At 41.4% G+C, this 19,542-nt stretch overlaps 1 protein-coding gene across 1 annotated transcript in view; it reads left to right on the plus strand.

The window, feature by feature from the left end:
- Positions 1 to 18,859, plus strand: part of T265_03785 (hypothetical protein) — a gene marked incomplete at both ends in the record, with an annotated part of 54,612 nt that extends 35,753 nt beyond the window's left edge. The window contains 6 exons of the mRNA XM_009168356.1: positions 385 to 503; positions 3,771 to 3,986; positions 6,496 to 6,937; positions 15,253 to 15,495; positions 16,636 to 17,163; positions 18,338 to 18,859. Coding sequence (XP_009166620.1) covers positions 385 to 503; positions 3,771 to 3,986; positions 6,496 to 6,937; positions 15,253 to 15,495; positions 16,636 to 17,163; positions 18,338 to 18,624 — 1,835 coding nt within the window. The remainder of the gene's footprint in view (positions 1 to 384; positions 504 to 3,770; positions 3,987 to 6,495; positions 6,938 to 15,252; positions 15,496 to 16,635; positions 17,164 to 18,337) is intronic.
- Between the last annotated feature and the right edge of the window lie 683 nt (positions 18,860 to 19,542).

Below are 19,542 nucleotides of genomic sequence, written 5' to 3' on the forward strand. Positions count from 1 at the left end.
CAAAAGTGTGATGTTAAATGCCAATATTATCTCTGCCTATTGCGATGCAGTCCCATTGTGGAGTCCGGAAGCTGAAGGTGTTGCAAAGACGACGTTCAATTTTACTTTCGTTGGTAACTGTTGATCGGGGTGAAAAATATTTGATTAAAACTGAGGACATAAAATATATTTGCAACTTAATGAATGTAAACATTCTTAAGCACAGTGACTCGAATTTTTAATCCTTTGATCACAGTGGACCAGTTTTTATTATTACATAAGCAAAGCGCTTGAGTGTATTTAACTTTCCTTGTTTTCACCCAGTATCCATGAATTGCTACCTTAAGGAAGTCAATTTTATTAGTTCCGCTATAACATCAAATTATTTTCCGTCTGATATTTCAGCGGTTCAAAATGAACGCGATAAAATCAGCAACCGACCAATGTTTTTGGATTCAGCCACTTCAGGACACTCATTTCTAGATTTGAGACAATTAATGCAAGCTGAAGCATGTGCAAACTATGTGAGTCATGTGCTGCTAACTTGGGCTTTTGAGCTGACGAGCCGAATATGAACCCTGTTTTGTTATTGGTCACTTATGGTAATTGTATCCATAAAATTTGTTTTCGCACTACTCTGATTGAAGAATATTTCCTCTGTCCTAGCCTGAACACTTTGTTTGGCTTACAACAAATGAGGGCGTGGGTATTAGACACAAATGTCACTTTCTTGGAACGAAAATCAGCTTGGCAAGTTTATGGCCACCACGGGGCTAAAGCGCGCTCGAAGTTATTGGACTACCGTTTTTCTTACAGGAAAACATGATTCCGTATGAGAAGTGTGTTTCCAGTCTCACACGAGGAACGATGACCAGGTAGCTATCCTGGTCGACCTTACTGGTTAGGCTTTTAGTCTAAGAGAGCTTGGAGAGTGACGGGAAGTTTCGATTTAGTAATTGTGGCAACCAGTATCAGCAAACTGAGTTCCATATATATACATATATATATATATAAGCAACATGTTAAACGAAAGGAAAAATGGATGTTTTTGGCGTCCGGTCTTAAACATTATCCCTCTGAACTCCTCTGAAATTGAATTGTTTGAATTGAATTGAATTAGTTTACATTTGCCGTGTGGTGTATAGCTGGGTCGCTCTCATTGAGTAAGGATTAAAATGACCACTAATCACGCTCACGTAAGGATTCGCAGGAATCAAAGGATGTCATTAAGTCCATAAAATACTAGTTGCACGATGCTATTTATTCCTACCTGAGATCATTAGTTTGGCACAGAATGACCGGACTTCGTGCACTCTAAGTGATAATTGTCAGAGTTTTCCAATTTCTATGAGGCACATAATTTTAATTTTGATGGTCGCACAAAAACCCTGTGGTTTCCGTATAGTGCATACACTGCGACTGCTTTTATCTAAGATATAGAGGGAGAGGTTGATTTGTAGATTGATTATAGACGATAGATAAAAGATCATGAACAATTGGGAAAGAAAGATTGACTATTAGTTTGTTCATATTTAGTTAGGAACAGAATACTAAAGGCCGGTGGAATTGATACAACCATTTACGAAGCATTTCCCTGCATACCATTTCTTTCCCTGAGGAAACATCAAAGAATAATTAAATGACTTTTAAAAAAGAAAGGGTACCAGAAAGGACCAGTTGCTTTCCCATATGATTAAACAACACTGCTGTATTTGTTTGACTACACCCAGATTTATTGATCTAAGAAAGCGCGGCACTTTGTTCCAAATGGAACTACCACATATGCATTAATGAGGACAACTGGCGCAACCTTATGAACCTGTATAGTTCTTATGGCTTGCTGCATTAACTGTCTAAGCTAGCACCAACGAGTTTGTTTTATGTTACATAACGAGCGATAAGCGAGCATTACGAGACAAGTAATCCACGTCGATCAGTAAGAACTGGATAAATATTGCTTTGTTATTTATTTCACCCATCCATGATTTGTGCTGGAACAGCCATGTTTGATAGAAGGACCTGAAGTATCATAAGTCCCGGTATAAATCATACTTCGCAGTTTGCATGATCTTTAAACGGTTGTGTTCTGTGGAATACTTCATCCAATATTGTGATGGCTAATTTGACAACCTACGTAATCTCACGGAATAAGTTCTATGCTACTGATTAGTTCCATTCAGATTACTTCCACCCTTAGCGTAAAAATTTTGTTTATTCTTACACGAGTGTTTTGCAAGAGATTTAATAGCAGCCTCATCAGGTTTGCGCCTATTCCCAAGAAACCGTTCGACGGGTTCAAGCCAAATTATTCTTCACACATGGTATTTGGCTTTATTATCTGTAAATAAGGGTGTGTAGAACTACAAAGAATTGTTGATAACGCATATTATTATTAGCCATAAGAAGCATAGCATACAGAAAGGCTGGGAAAAACACTTTGTTTTGCAAATTTGTCAAGCACTTTGATGTGCGCCGATATACTTATTCCTTTGACAGTCCTTTTGCACTAAACAGCCGGATACATATATTCCTTTAGTGCCTGATCAACGTAATTTTACCAGTTTTTCAGTAAATCATCAAACTCAGGGTAATGTCTTCTGGAGAGTGCTCGTCATAGACGTTTTGTCTTGTAGGTCTGTGTAGTTTAAAATGCCCCAGTGGCTATTTGTTTGGTGAATCAAAACGCACAATTGCAAAACTTTTCAGTCCCAGTTGCTTTTTATGTTTGCTCGCAGAAGAACAAAAATTGGTTTCTTGCGGGTTTACTGAAATGCTCTATCTTTCGAAGTAGATTTGTCATCAAAGTCTCAATCTCTAGTCCACTGAGCACCTTGCAAATTCTATGAACACGTTAAATCAGATTGCATGTGGTGTTATTATGAATTTTTCTTGTGGTTTAGCTAAATATTTTTCTAAACTGTCTCACCTGCAGCTACCCAAGAATTATCATTAAAGCTGAAATAGTTACACGGGTCAAAAACCGGCTTTAAACTCAGATTATACTGTCTTTTTTCGGCTATTATTGCTATCATTAGCCTTTTTCTGTCTTTGTGTTGATGTGTGTTTGAAAGTACTGATTCAAGACGATTATATCTACACCAGGGATGACATGTTCGGCGCCTAGTCGCAGTAACGCGTGGGCTGTAGTAGTTGTCCGCTTGTACGCCTTCAAGGACATTACACAGAATTATATTCTACATGGAAAACTAGCAGTGGTATTTTTGGTCTATTATCTTGAAACTGGCGAATATCGGTCGGCAAACAATCGCGCTAAATATGGCGTCACGTTTTGTTTTGTTTGCTCCTGAACTGGTCCTTGTAATTCTCAACCCACTAATGCGTAAACCAGTGGATACCAGTGAACAAGAGAGGAACGGTTCAGGAAGCTCTGTATGATTCTTCAAAAAAGGCAAGCCAAAGTAATTGTTATTTCCATAGGATTCAGGCATCATCGATGCTATTCCTAGACATATTCTTTATTGTGCTCACTGGTTAACTGTTGTTTGTCGGTTTTCTGGTAGATACAGTCAAACATGGCGACAGTCTTTCTCCATTTCCTTTCTCTAGATTTGCTACTGTCACCCTATTTTCACGATCTCTGTGCACATGCATACCTTGGCAGGAAGCCCAAATTTTTTTTCTTACATTTGTGAGTTTTTAATTCGACAGGACATTCCCATCACATCTCAATAACCAGTTTCCATGAGAAGCGACTGTCGTTTCGATTTGATCTCATACCTATTCTTCACAAAAAACAGTAGAATTTGAGTGCTATGATTTTCTCCCCGAAGGCAATTCAAAAAAGTCCCTCCAATCCTGTGAATCGGTCAGCCCTTGGTCAGTGTTCCGAATGGCGTTCAAATACCATTCCGTCAGATAACAGAGATGATGAGGATCGCTTAGCTGATGTGGCAGATATATGTGATTCGATCAAGACCCAGTTGTTCTTCCTCATCGAATGGGCCAAGAACCTACCTAGTTTTGGAAAGTTGACCATGAACGACCAGGTAAGATGTGTTGGTTTTGTGAGCTACAGCCTGTTGAAGAGTTGGATGAGTTCGGATAACAACGTAGTTGTTTTCTTCTTCTAGGGAAACCTTAAGGGCTGGATCGGAAAAGATTTATTTCACAAACCAGTCGTCAGTTAAAGAGTGTACAAATGAATTGATTATCAGGAATCCGGGCTTAAGTCCAAAAGGTGATCCTTTTTTGCAAAAACTACTGTACCTATTTAGTATGACAAAAGAATTAGGAACTAAATAATTTTCAACAGTTTGGATTTTGCAACTAACAAAAGGTGACACGCCGGGTTTTTTGGAATAGAAAACGAAATTAATATAAAGCTTGACAAATGCACTAACTAATCACATGCACATTCTTCTCTATTTTTCGTATATTTTTTGAATTGAATAAGATTTTTTATTCTTTTTACTGCCCGCCATCTTACTGAGTTTGCAATCGTAACCTTCATATTTTGGGCCGGTGGTTCCAAACCTACAGCTCATTCCTTCTCTCACTCCCCCGCATGAACCCATTGTTCAACCCAAATTAATTTGAATTACACGGACAGTGAAATAATAAGCGTTTAAAGAGAGGGAAGCTGCTTACACACTGATTCCAAATCTCATACTCAAGAACCCTCTATCGTCGATCATTAGATAAGAAACCCCTTTCTTCAACAGTGTCTGTCAACGTCCCTTAGCGGTCATAAACCATTGTGTAGTCCCTCAGAAACAAACCCGCTTACAGTAGATGATTGATGCCAGCATCGAGTGCGCTGATCTGTCTTTACGGCACTACTGTGAATCAATGGTATCCAAATCGGATTCGTGGGCCAAAAGTGGTCAAACCAATGGACGCCTGTATATAGTAGGAGCCATGGACGATTTGTTCCTAGCCGAATTTGATGCTTCATAAAGCGCTTGATGCCGATGTAGAGCCGAAAGAATACGACTGATGGACAAATGGGCAGATGTCATTTGCAAGCCACCAAAACGGCCCAAGCATTACGGTATGACTATGGACACCAGCGTACGTTATTTTCTCGTCACTAAGGTTATCCATCAAAAGTTTCAAGTTAAGGTTGCGCCTCCCTTGGCACAGCACTATGCAGGTGTTATCAGTAGCCGCCAATAAGAACATCGACAAAATGGCCATACATTACCTGGCGATATTCTATTAATCCTAACTTTATTTATGCCACTCTCACAATGACAGTGCTAATGACAATTTTATTGCAACATGGACAAAATATACCTTGGCCCCAAGTGATTATGTTCAGCAAGTGGACTTGTGATCGCGTTGGTGCCCATAATGTCAATTCTACTAGGGAATTTGCATCCGTATTTTTGCGCAGCTGCACGTTGTCAGACTGGCTTCAATGAAGTATTTGAGCCACTGCTGAATAGTCCACTCGTTTTACAGCATTTTGAAGCGCCACCTCCCAATACCTCATGCCCGATCGGATTGCGTGTATCACGCCATTCTGTCCAGTGTCAGATGCTTTCATGATTTGACTTACCAAAATGGGGAAGTAGATAGTGTGCTCTCGACGAGCTATCATCGACTTTACGAGTAACATCGCATTCGTACTAGGTTTGTTTTATTATTAAGATCAAAGATAGGAACTTCAGAATCTTCCATTCTAGCTTTGTTATACGCTTGCGAAAACGGAAAATGGGAAACTAAACAGAAAGTTCGGTTAAATCCTTGATTGTAATATTGGTGGCTTGGGTGCATTAGTGCTATTTGATCAGGTGGCTGTTGATCTGTTCGCCAAGCTTGACAACAGCGCAATGAAGACGTCTCCTCGAATGGTGATGAAACCTTTGCACATCAGCTACCAAGCTCTGCAAAAAGATCAACAGTCACCTGATGAAATACCAAATTCTCAATTCCCGGATCAATTTAAATAGAGCAATCAGAGTGACGTTATTGCAGATGAATCCATTTTGCACAATCTCGTCAGACGCAATATGTGTGAACTAGAGGAAGATAAGACGACTCAGTAGTTAGTAGCATTGTTTATATGGAACTAAAATTTAATGTGAGCATCACTGAATAATAGTGAAGCTGAAGTCTTTCTGTGTACAGGCTTAAATCAACCAAGAAGTATTGTTCCAAAGACCTCAATCTTGTGGAAGACTGCTTCTTGTTACGACATTGAGCCTTACATTTCATTCATGGTCATGACAAGAAGTCCCTTGAAGCAATATTGATTAGTCGATTCAGGTCTGTACTGATCACTGGAATTACCATTTCGTTCCACATAAATCATGCTGCTAGCCCAGTGATTTGTTTCATATTTTCTTTTTTCGTGTATTGAAGCTGTACGAAATGAATTTCCCATCATCCTACACGATCACTGTACAGTTTGCTGCATTAGCTGAGTGCACGCCCTATGGTGCGTAAACACTTACTCTCTTACACAGTGACTGACCATATGAACAGTGCGTCAATTCAAAATACACCATTACTTTTGTAACTATTATTGCTGTTGTTTTGCCGACTGTATAGGTTGCCCTACTACGATCCCATGCAGGTGAAATGCTTATCTTGGGAGCAGTTTGGAGATCCCTTTCTTCCGCACTTCCAACAGCATCTCAGAAACGTGTCAATGAGGCTTCCCACAAACCAACTGGTGAGAAAGCGGATACTGACAAACTAGAATGGGTTTCTTCCGATAGGAACATGTCCAATCACCTCCAGGCATCACGGACGTGCACTGGTATGCTGAATCAAACACCATCGAGTAGAGCCGACGAGAGAGAAAGTTCTTTGGACGATCCACAGTTGATCCTGTTAGGCAACAGTCGTATTATTTCGAGAAACAACCCGCAACCTGAGATCGCAGACATTGCTAGACGCATACTTGATCAGCTATATCAACCAATGCAGGACCTTTGTTTGGAAGAAGCTGAAATCGCTTGCCTTCGTGCAATAATATTTTTTGACCCCAGTAAGTTCAGGGAGCTTTTTTAAGTTGTAGGTTTAGCTTGAAACGCAAAGTATAGTTTGCCGATTACGACTGAAGCTATCTGTGAATAAAATCAGTTCAGCTTAAACAAACAGGACAGAGTTCCTGATATTCGTGTTTTGTGAGCATGTGACAGGAATTTTCCCGCTACGTAAACGGAATGAACTCATGCTCAAAAACTACATACCGTCACACATTTCGTTGGACCGATCCAGGCGAATTCTGTGGCTTTCCTAAAATGGTACTACTGTGAAGTCCAAAACTGGAGTGCTATAGCTCCGAAAAGAATTTGAGTGACACGCGTAAGTGGCTCACTCGGGAAGAGAGCTGGGTGCGCCTGGAACCGCCCACGAAGACCTTGGGGCATTGTGTAATTCATCTTCTCCAAACCACGAAGCTGTGAATATCATGAGTAACATTCTTCAAATTTTAGTCGTCTCTTTCCCTTTAGCACCAGCTGAAAATTTATTCTGCTGCTTTACTTTTTCCGATTCGTTACCTTATAAGCGCTTATGCACCAACCCGTTGAGTACTTTCTGAAACCAGCTAAAAGTGCACAGCACAAACCACTTACTCACGTATGTTGAAAATGCGTGTGCATTTGACTAGAGTTGACTCCAGCCCCTTCTGACCAGCACGATACACAAAAATATATTGTTGATCTAACACCAAACAAATTCCGCGATCCCTAATGCTGACATAACGAAACGGTTTTCATGTTCAAGGACCATCAAAACAAAGTTTGGTTCTGACGTAATCTGCTTTTAGAAGCTTGATAGCTTCCAAATGAACCTAGGCCAAAGAGTTGTCTGACATGCATAATACCTCTACATTCATGCGGTATGGCCAAAAATTTCCGTTGATCCAGGCGGCGACCGTGGAACTGTCAACAGTATTCTCGTCACGACAACATTCTGAGTGTAAAAATTCCCACTGTCTTTCAAACTGTAATACACTAGTTTTCAATGGATGCACGTAAGCCGTTCCTTGTTTAAATACACCCGAATGTGTATTGCAAGTGTTCGCAGGCTTTGAACGAATAACCATACCCTTACACTAGCTGCCCACTTCCCTACGCGTGTTTCGTGACCTCTATACAGCAGAATGTTTGTACTTTCGGATACCTCCAACTAAAAATAAGGATAACTGTTTACGAACTGATGAAAGCAGCAATGCTGAACTGTTAGCCAACGTTATACGTACATAGACATCAAATTACAAGAAGACAGGAAAGTAGCGTATTTTAATAGCAGGATTTCCACATCGTCAAAAGCCTGCTTCCGTTCACTATCGTAAGTATATCGGTCTGGTTAACCTGTGATCCTGGTATTCACGCGATTGGAGACTCGTAAAGTATGGTCGTTGGCTTGTTCGCTGTGCTGGTCAATTTGCTTGCAAACGCTTCATCGCCAATCGAGGTGATATTATCCAGTGCGTTATGGGGAGCGTAGTGGTGGGCACAACCACTAACCCTCCGCTACGCACCATTACGTCCCCTAACAACGCACCGATGATGTCACCTCGATTGGAGAGGACACGTTTAAAATCCAAATACCCAGCTCAGCGAATATACCAACGACCATCTACGCTACCTGAGCTACCAACATTATCCTCTATAGAAAATTATCGTAGCGTATAGAGCGCATGAAGATCCAAACATCTATAGTGATTTGGGTGCCACTGTGAAATAATATTGGAGACGTATGAATCTGAATTTCGTTTAAACAATGTAGCGGAAATATTGACAAATTTTGTAAGCTGAAACGGCCTGAAAATATTAGCAAACGTTGTGTCGTTGAGACAGCACTGCAAGCTCCGGCTTGAAGATATGAACTCCAATCGGCAAGGGCAACAAGCCCCTTAACCTGCAACTTTGCTCTCCCGTACGTTGGCAGACCTCACTCTCCGAAAGCTCACTCGGCCGTGCGTTAAGCGTGAAAATAATGTGGTATACACTGGTTTTGGCGGCGAATGGCCGATTAGCCACTCCGTTTTTAGCCCTGCTTGCATTGACCCGACAATCAAGCTCCGGCTTGAAGATATGAACTCCAATCGGCAAGGGCAACAAGCCCCTTAACCTGCAACTTTGCTCTCCCGTACGTTGGCAGACCTCACTCTCCGAAAGCTCATGTGGTACATGTAACCAGTGCAAGTCTGATGTGCGTCAAACATGGCAGTGATAAGTAGAGCGCAGGTGGTTTTCACTCTCCCCCCCCCCGGACGTAACATGGCGATGTTGCATTGAAATCAGCTGGTTCACTGAAAAGTGGAAAAACTAGACAAGACCATCGTGAATAATAAAGACAATGGCGAGCTGTGCTGTCATAAACTTTGGCTGCTATTGGAGAAGTTTACACATCGGGAGATGACATTCAGTTACCCAGGAACAACAAATCGGGTCAGATGTATCAGACTGAAACAGTGGTTCATAATATCTTCAACCCATTACCCTCTCATCTCCGCATGTATAATTTCAATATCCCCTTCATCACTCAAATTAAAGGACAGAGTAATCACAAGGTTAAATCTTCCAACGCAACACCATGTTCCACAGATAGAAGTGGATGTATGATTCTTCCGAGTAAGTAACCACAGAAGTGGACAATATGTCCCCTTCCCCGTAGTGGTAAGAAGAGAAATATAACAGCTACTTTGATAGATCTATTTGTCAGATTGATACACGATTAGGACGGTCAAGATGTCGAATGGTGATCTAGAGACCTATGAGCAGCTGCATTTGAATGGGCTATTGGGCTACTTTAGTTATTAGGCAAAGCATTTAATTTGTCACTAACGAACCAAAAATATTCTTAGTTATTCTTGACTAGCTCTCTACTACTGAAACAATGTAATCAAAACCTCCCATCAGCACCAACTTCAGACTGCCAGGCAGCAAATCTGTCGAACAGATTGAAGCTGACAATTAGTCACAACTACCTTCAATGTTTTAGGTGCACTAGAAGGACTGCTGTCAAGTGAGCGTGTTTTGGTAACAACACAAACACGAAGAGGATCTTTGATTCACGAGTCCACTGAAGCAACAGAAGTCTTCCAACGGTGGAGTCCTAAATCGTGGTGCAATAAGCACGACTGGTGCTCATTGGTGCAAACTAACTCCTGAGTTACTATGTACTACTGGTTACATTTGAGCAGCTAAATCATTTATCATTATGTTTTATGATACAGTTGATCACTCTACTGACATTGGCGCGCAACATCGATCTTGCATACATGTATAAAGCAAAACTGATGACCTAGTTTGCTCCGGAGCGAATTCCGCATTCACAAATGATGCGAAACCACGGGAAGGGTAGAAACGAGCAGTCAAACGATGACTTGGCAGCGAATGATGAGAGCTATTACCAACAAACCCACCTGCGCTGGTCATTGCGGTCTTCCTGGATAGGGACCCCGAGACGGGACAGGCCAATGGTTAGAGACACTGTCAGACATAGCCCAGTCGCGCCCTCAGTGGCGCTCATGCATCCAAGCTATTGCCTTCAATTCCTCCCTTCAATTCCCCCACTTAACAGTCCACTGACGGTGCTGTATTTGTGCACCAATTTATCGGCTTCCGCCTCCATTGCGCACCTACCTACCCCAGCTCACCAAATCATCGGTGAACGACACTGGAGCAGCTACAACCACTTTACGACAAGTACGCGGTTCTTACAGCTGACACAAGTTTGCGGTAGGAGTGAAAATATATCGCACCTGGTTGATGTTTTAGTGGCAATTATCGTCTCTTGTTATGAATAGAATAAGCAGTTATCCTATTAATATTGTGCGATCACCTCTGCTACTTCTTCTGCGGTCTGCGGCGACTCTTTTTGAGCTGAAACCCCCACCGTCAACTGCAAACAATTGTGTGAGAGACCTAATCATGTGGTTTTGTGCTCGTGTAGATGTTTTTAACTCATCGACCAAAGAAAAGACTATTTAGTTGAAGATTCTATCCGGATCTGCTCAGGAGTTAATGCGTTCACTGCGTCGTAGCAGTTTAGTCACTGAATTGGCCCGAATAGAAATTGGAAATGCAAGACTAAATATGAGAGCGGAATTCGAGTTCAACCAGGTCGATATTTCACCACTAAGTGAATAGATGAGTATAAAACTTTTGGAGGCAGTGCCAAATATCCTTAGAACGCATAGTCAGCAAACCTTTCCAGCTCCCACGCATTCCACGAAGAAATGCTAGACGAGTTTTTCCAGACTATCCTGGGGCCGCTTTGTTTAGTCAAATGGTTCGCAATAAAGTTTCCTTTCTCACATTTATGTAAACTGGTTAGTTTGTGAATCAGCTGGTTTGGACAGCTGAAGGCTAAACATATAGAGATATGTCACCAAATCATTAGTATGACATTAGTGTGACCAATGAATGTCACAATTAGAGACGATTGAAGATTTTAAAGCATGTTTTGGATTATGTGCCAGAAGTGCTGGCAACATCGAGGACCGTGTTTCCCTCGGGCTCGCTAAGACATATCCGACATCATTTCTCAGGTTCATGAGTACACGATCAGCCATCTGTTGATTGATTTGTTATTCAGTTGCATTCACCATTCGGCTTCCACTTCGTTCGAACGAGTGACTAGTTGGACTTTTCCTAGATATGTCGCAGTCTTTTTGGTTTCAATCAGAGTGAATCAGAAGTTTATGCGTTTACATTGATGCGAAATATCTTCTTTTTTGAAGTCCTACTCCCGTTAGACCTTGGAGTGTTTATTGCTAGAAGCATATGGAGCAGCAGGTGACCATGCCGTACAGTATGTACTCACCCGTGGAGCTTAAACTTGTGCCAAAATGACTACTTCGTATGACCATTCGTCAAGCTGGGTGGTTCACTAAGACATAGTTGTGAATGAAAGTGAAAAAATACACAAATAGGTGGTAATAGAAAACAAGGCCTTACAAATATGAATGCCGCATGCAAATTGTAGAGCTAAATATGAAATGACCCTATTGTATCAAGAATTGGGGATTTCAGTATCCGGCTACCAGACAGAGTAAGTTCGCGCATTCTCGAGTAGGAAGAAAAATATCCAGATTGAATGCCACTGAAGCACTCCGGAAAAATATCTGACCAGCATGTTAAACCGGTTTGAAAAGGATCACCGAGGAGTGTGAAAATTCTTAGTGAAACGACCGGCAAAAGTAACGGGTGAATAGCACAATTTCTCGGGATAGAAAAAATTTCGGAATAAAACTATGAACGTATTCATACGATTTTTTGCTGGTAAACGAAAAGGTGGGTGGTTGAATCCGTCCAGTTCGACAGATCGTAAGAAAGCAAACACACCTATCAAAATGCACAGCTGATGGTCGTAAACTTATGTTCCCCTTTTTTGAGAACGCCTGACCTCAGGTGAACGACAAATAATGCCACTTTTATCTACTTCGAGGTGTTAAAATACAACCTACTCTCTGTGAGGAAGTTTTAATTTCGATGAGCTAGCAAATGAAACATCTATCACGATTAAAGAGCTTAGCAGAGTTATAGGATTAGTGTAGAAGACGGTATGAAAAAAGTGAAGGCGTGGTGGGTTTAAACTGCAACAAAAAGTAACCGTATTGCCAGGCTAGAGATGATGAAGAACTTACATCCGGCACAATGGGACTTGTTCGGCAGGACAAGGTTATCCATTGCTACAAAGATAGAAAAAAAACGAATGACTTGAAGTTTATTCAGAGACAGAACAAATATCCTACAGATCATATGTTACCCTTATAGGTCAGTCAAAGGAAGTCAGAAGGATATTTTTCTTATGATGATTTTTACAGTAGAAACTTCCCCATAATCATCGGGATACACGAACAGGCCGCTGATCTTGGAATATTTCAAATCCACATTTGCAGTAGAGAAAAAGTTTGTAAGGGACCAACTCCTGCTACGAAAAATAGTACGCTGTAATTAATCAGTCCAGTATCTTCATAAATAGGGTGCTATGCCAATGATTGACATAATGTAGATAGTCCGGTGATGCAGTTGTCGTACGACGATAATGATGAGTTATGAATGTGGAAAATTGAGAAGAAGTAGGAAACATTTCAACACTCATTGACAGAAGTTACAAACCAAAATTACCGAATTTCATAGATACTTTAAAAACTGGCGTTCTAGTTTGGTCATTAGTGCAGATTTCATTCCGGTTACCCTTCCTGACATCTGTGGTCGCATTTCTGAGCGGAATTCGCACGGCATGTACGTAGCCTTAATTCATTTGTCTCCTTCGTCCATAGAGTTGAAAGGAACTGGCCAGCCCAGTACCACAGGACAGTGAAGTACACTATTCAAACTCTAGAGATGGGAGACAAAGAAAGATGAAACTTCATCGGCGTTACATATTCATTTGTAAGGAGAACGATTGCGCGAACGGTATTAAGCTGTAGAAAGTATTTGGGAGACATCACGCTCAAGTAAAGATGACTCTAGATGGAGTTTACCAGAGAATGATAACTAGAGCTTGAGAGGACGGTTGGCAGAACACAACCAATATCGTGTTCAGGGAAGGAGATGGGTGAATTTGCATCCGATCAGAAAATTATGGTCGGGTGAAAAAACATCACGTATTAGTTGACCGACTTAACCTTGCGGGCCGTGCAGATTTACCTCATTATACTCAACTTTTATTGAGGAAAGGCTAACACTGACTTTGGATTCAGAAATCAAAAGAGAACCCCAAAGGATCCATCATGTATACTCGAGGAGGTTTGGGAGAGGGAATGTGATGGATTTCTGAAGGGAATCCTGTATAACTCAGGTAGGCATTTACAAGCAATCTTGAGACGTTAAACATTTTGAGGGTATGGAAGAAACAACCAAAAGAAGTCTTCTCAGAATGGGTAAATATACAAAGACATCCGTTTTTGAACAACACAACCTTTGTTGTTTATAGAAAGTATCGACAGCCAATCCATAATTTCCCTCTTCCTGAGCTGTAAATTCTCATTCTGTCGAAACACATCAGGACGAACAAGGAAGAACTTAGCCCGCTAAGTGTAGTGGATATCTTTGATGTTAAATTGTGGTCCCACCTCTCACTCGCGCCGAAAAGTTCATTACATGCAGCTTAGGCGAAAGAATAGTGTCACAGAACAGTCTGGTACCAATCAATGGTTCAACAAATCAGATGATTTAATTTTCAGAAACGGCGCAAAATGAGAAGTGACTTCAGAATATCCTACTTGTGAACATGACTGAAGTTGGTTGTGCTGGTTCCTGGTGTGTGCATGCTAGGTAGGCAGTGGGATCAATAAAGCACCTTTCTGCACCACCGGAGCCTGTACTATTATCATTTATAGACCCGTGCGTACCTATTCAAAATGACTACAACTTCAGTAACTGGCCGTATCAAAACTATGAATGCTTTTAGTTGAGGGCGAATGGAGGAATCAGGAAAAACGATTGGCCTTACTCTTATTTCGTACACTGTATATCACAATGTACGGCAACCCATAACGTTCCGCCAGCTTGGCCGAAGGGTGAACAACATAACCGGCCAGAAAATCAGTGTACCTGTTTATGACGAGATTGACAAGTATGCATCTAACAAAATACAACATCGGTACTACTACAAAACCGGTAAACTCAAGTACACAGTTGGCAGGTGCCACATCGGCTGAACACAGAATGACACAAATACCAACGTAACATACTCCAGTCTATGGGGCCGTTACACAAAGTAACTAAATAATACGCCGGTTGATCGCCTAGAACCATGCATAGGTGAAGTAAGGTGGACAATGTGATTTGACAATTTTACTTCTACCGTCATCCTCCTCCTTCAGTACCAAGAATAGCCGATTACAAGCAGGGCTTCCCATAAATGAGTCTAGAACAAAAACCAGCTGGACCTCATATCAAAAGGAACCACTCACTAAAAAGCTCTTAGTCTAGCTTTCTCCAGCAATAAGCAACCAAAGCTGTTCTGAAGCACTTAGTTGAAAGTGGGAGACAATGTCTCATCGACCGAATTGTTCTCGTAAATTGGTCTCACTTCATTAGGTTTATTGTTGCCAATAAAATATCATTACGGAGTTGAAAAACACGAGGATATTTCATATGCCAGATAGATTATCTTGAGTGTTGACCCGGATAATATGAACAGTGCTAGGGAACTTTCGACTAGGCCTAGGTGGTTGAATTTGTTTATCTTGTTTTATATGAGCAATGAAATGCCTCAATGAGAGACTAGAGTATTTCTTTCTGACAAATTATTCATTCTGTTTCTACTAGTCCTCAGAAAATCCTGATAATGATCGGATGCATTTTCCACAATTTTTTTCTAATGATACAGATTGCCCAAACTTGACCGAAAGTGGACGAAGTATGGTACGAACGTGTCAGTATCAGATACAAACCGAACTTATGCACATGATGAACGACAAACTTTATCTACCTCAGGGGCGCTTCGGTGCCCTCTTACTACTGCTGCCAGACCTGCGGTCAATTACCCACCGAATGGTTCACAAACTGCAACTTGCCAAGCAAATGGGGCTCGCTTGGTTAGATGGACTATTATCTGACATTTTGTTGAGCGGTGAGTTTAGGCTGAGTATATCCAACTGTTCAAGATACTTTTGTGTTTTATGTGGCAAGATTCGATAGCTCACCTGGAAATAAATTGCTTCCAGGAGAGTACACCAATGTGGAGCGTCCATATTAGCATTCGCCGCAGTCCACAATCTATTATGTGATTCGCTGGCCTCTACAGTCTTTTTGTCGATGTGTTTTATGAGTAACTATCACCTTATCACCAGTCGGTTCCTGTCATCGAGGATGATGATAATGTTGCTCATTACACATTCCAAAAAATTTTCCACTGTCCTTCATCCATATTGTGTTACGTAATACTCAGGGGTACTTCGGCATACTTCGCTGTTGTTCAGACTAGTCTGTCCCACAGAGGTCATATCACCAAAGACCAAGCTGTGTGTGTATTCGTAAGTGTGTCTGATTTCATGTCAAATGACCTTAGCAACAAGAGTCAATACGTTTAACCGTGTACGACACCAAAATAAAGCACAACTCCTAATTACTAGTCACTCGGCTTATCTGTTTACGCTATACGCCTGCTCCTAGGCAGGAAGCTACTGCTTAGGCTAGCAACTCCAACGAAAGAGCATCTTCATGCGACAAATGCATGAGTTACAGTGTCATTTTTGTGTTTTTAGTCTTTTCGTGCCACGAGATATCAAGAAAAAATGAATAATTCAGTGCTTAATTGCACACAAAATGTAGACTTTCCGGACAAAACCAATTTACAAGCCCAAACGAGCTTCCGTAATTGCATAGGAGTGCCGCCGAACTCGTGTTTTGGAGAACGAGATCCCAAAACCCTCGACCAAACGGCTGTATAACCGATCCCTCCTTGTCGCCTGAGTCCCGCTACTGACAGAATCACAAGTGTTGACGAGCTTTTCGAAATGTACTCGCATCTTTACTGAAAACACAACATTTTTCATCAACCCTGTCTGGAAAATGCTTCTACATTATTTACGCCACCAACTACTTATTACTGTGTTTCTCTCATATATTTGACTTTAACCCAGTATTGCTTTTCCTGGTGATTCTGATGTCACAAAATGTTACTTTTTGGCACAATACAATAATCATCACAGTTCAAAAAGCAGTGATGAAACATCGTTAATAGTACCTCTTCTACTACATTTGCCAATAGGTAACACTGCAAGCAGCTCGGAACAGAAGAGCCCTCCGGATTTTCAGCCATCTCAACCCACGGCCCCGGTCGAATTTAGGCGTGGAACGCAAGTCAAGTGTATTCCAACAGATGGCACACTGGCGAATCCCTACTTATCACCAAAAGGGTATCCATCAACCGCATATTCGTCCAAATGCTCACTAGCCAACTACATAGAGGATGTAACTTCAACCTCACGAGAAGAATCAGCTAGCAGAAGTATACCCCAGAGTTCAAATGAGCGGGTTGTCGCATCAGGTCACCTAAGCGAAACGGCAACGTTTCTCCCACGTGGATGCCGAAGTCCAAGCACACCAGCTTTTAGGGCTTTGAAACCCGATTCGGAAATATATCCGTTCATTTCAATAGCCGATGGGATGGCGAGCCGTGGTCAATCCATTTGGACTGAATTGTCAGCTGGAAGAAACATTGCTGACGCGACCATATTTGATTACTGTCGCCAGCCGATATTTGGAGGTGAAAGCCGTTCGACTGGATTGAATGAAAGTTGGTCTCTAATTTGTGTTGCAAATCTTACCAAAGAAGGCATCCATTTCATTGTCTGTAAAACGTCGTCACCTAGAATGTAACTTATGTTTGGTTATACTTGACGTTCATCCTTACGACCCAACGTAGACTCTTGCTAATTTCTGCCGAAATCTGTTCACACTTATAGCCAACAGCTTGTAAAATATTCGGCAGTATTAAACAAAAGTTGCCGTGTTTAGAAGTGCACTGGCATAGTAGACCTGTATATAAGACGGCACGCATGCCCCTTCACTAATATATGGAAGATATCCGTTTTGTGCGACATACTCTAACTTGCCAATTAAGCTACTTTTGGAGGCTGCACTGAATCCCTGTTAAGTAGTTATTTCATGGTATTCTCTAAATGAATGTGCTGTACAAATGTCGGCTTATGTTTAGTTTTTTACGGCATTTGAGGGAGGTGGAAACCGTTGATAGTCTGTGGAAAGTGTTCAGCAATTTTATACACAGTGCCATGTTAAAAAATACACTGATATCTCGAATATTGTAAGAACCAAAAATTAGGTCTGCACATTCAGCTGGAGTACATCGTGAGCGAGAGATTCAGCTGAGATTCAGTTGAGTCTGTTACTACGAATGGGAAATTAAACTGCAAGTGAATGTATTCTGCCAGTTGTATACAATTTGGTATCAGAGTAACTAGCAACTGAGGGTCTTCGTTCACTTGATGAGCCCAAAGGGAGACAAAACCGGCGACGGGTTTTTGCTAGCCTTGGAAGTAGCGTTTTACGTCAAAATGTTTCGTTCAAAACATTGGTTATTACCACACAGAGTAGATCCTTCACTTTTAAAGCAGACTTCTTTTTTTTGCCATAATTCAAATAAAATGATCGCGTACTTCAAGATACAATGTGTTCATTTAGACAGTAAAACATAGATAGATAGTAAAACAAACTTCTGATGGGTTTTACATATAAAAAAGTGATTACACGGAAATTCCACTATATACAAACTTTGGACGTACCTCAATGCAGAATCTTCTACCCTCCAAAATAGTCCAATTTAGAAGGTATCGATATCTACTGCTGTGCCTATTTCGTTTCTTGCTGTGACTTAAGTTTTCTAGTTATTTATTTGAAGCATGGCGCATCATGTGCTGCCTAGAGCTTTATCCTCTTCCTCTCCATTGCAGTACATCAAGACGAGTTCACCAGCTCAACCTCGGCTTCTACTCAATCGATAGCCGATAATCCAGCAGTATCTGGGCCCTCAATATACAATGAGGCTTACTATGTGCCGTATACCAGTATTGCTTCATCATCCAAATTGTATACAGAAATTGGCCAGTCCCCTATCGTGACAACTGCCTCCCACCGAATGAACTTGGTGCCACAACTTGTGGGCAATGTGCTATCCAGTATGATGGTTGGTGAATCAAATCAAGAAGAAGAAACTTATCGTTTTTATTCCGACACATGATGTGGCTCGAGACGAGCAACATTCCACACGAAGATGCATACAAAAAAACTAAAAATTCACATATACGCAGTAAACCCACGAATCAGGTTGTCGAATTCGCTTATCTTTCTTAGATTCTTTCTCTTAGATTCATCTTTGTGATCACATTTTCGTATTCTATACCTCGAATTGCATATCAAATCATGCTTGTGGCACCCACTTTGTTTTGCGCAACCTCAGCATATCAGTGAGTCAGTAAAGAGGTATCCTGACCGATAAAGCTTGTGCCTCACTAAAAAGGGATATGGGTTTAGTATAGGGAACATTCTGGATCGCAAAGCAATAACAAAGATACCAAACTACAATGTTTTTGCGATTTAAATGCTCGTGTAGAAATAATTTCGTATAAACAGCATTCATTCAACCAATGAAAAAACGCATTCTGAAGTTCCTTGTGTCTACCAAGACGAAGACTCAAGAGAGGTGCTACGCATCAACGAAATTGACGATAAAAGACGTATTTCAGTCAACGCAGAGATGGAACATCTCAGCGAGGTGTGACGGCACTGCCGTCTACACGCATAATTGTGTCCCATCATCATCATCATCGACAGCATGACATCAGTGTTCAACACTGATGCTTCATTACCTTACAACCATGATTTATTTGAAAACCTTATTGTAAAGAAAAAAGTAAAGTTGGACGGGGAAGGGACTTGGTGCTAGCCTATCACAACCATTCCGCGGTGCCTACACCTCCAGACACTCAATCAGGCAATATGGGCAGAAAACGACAACAAGAACGCCACTGACATCGATTGGCAGCCATATCCTGTAGTGTCTCCAACCAGGCAAAGGGTGGATCACGCGGTCCCCATCCTGGAAGGCGAGTAGCACCGACAGCACCCAAGCGTTTCGTGATCTCCTTCATACTCCTCT

Source organism: Opisthorchis viverrini (assembly GCF_000715545.1).
Source record: "Opisthorchis viverrini unplaced genomic scaffold opera_v5_56, whole genome shotgun sequence".
Classification (NCBI taxonomy): Eukaryota; Metazoa; Platyhelminthes; class Trematoda; order Opisthorchiida; family Opisthorchiidae; genus Opisthorchis; species Opisthorchis viverrini.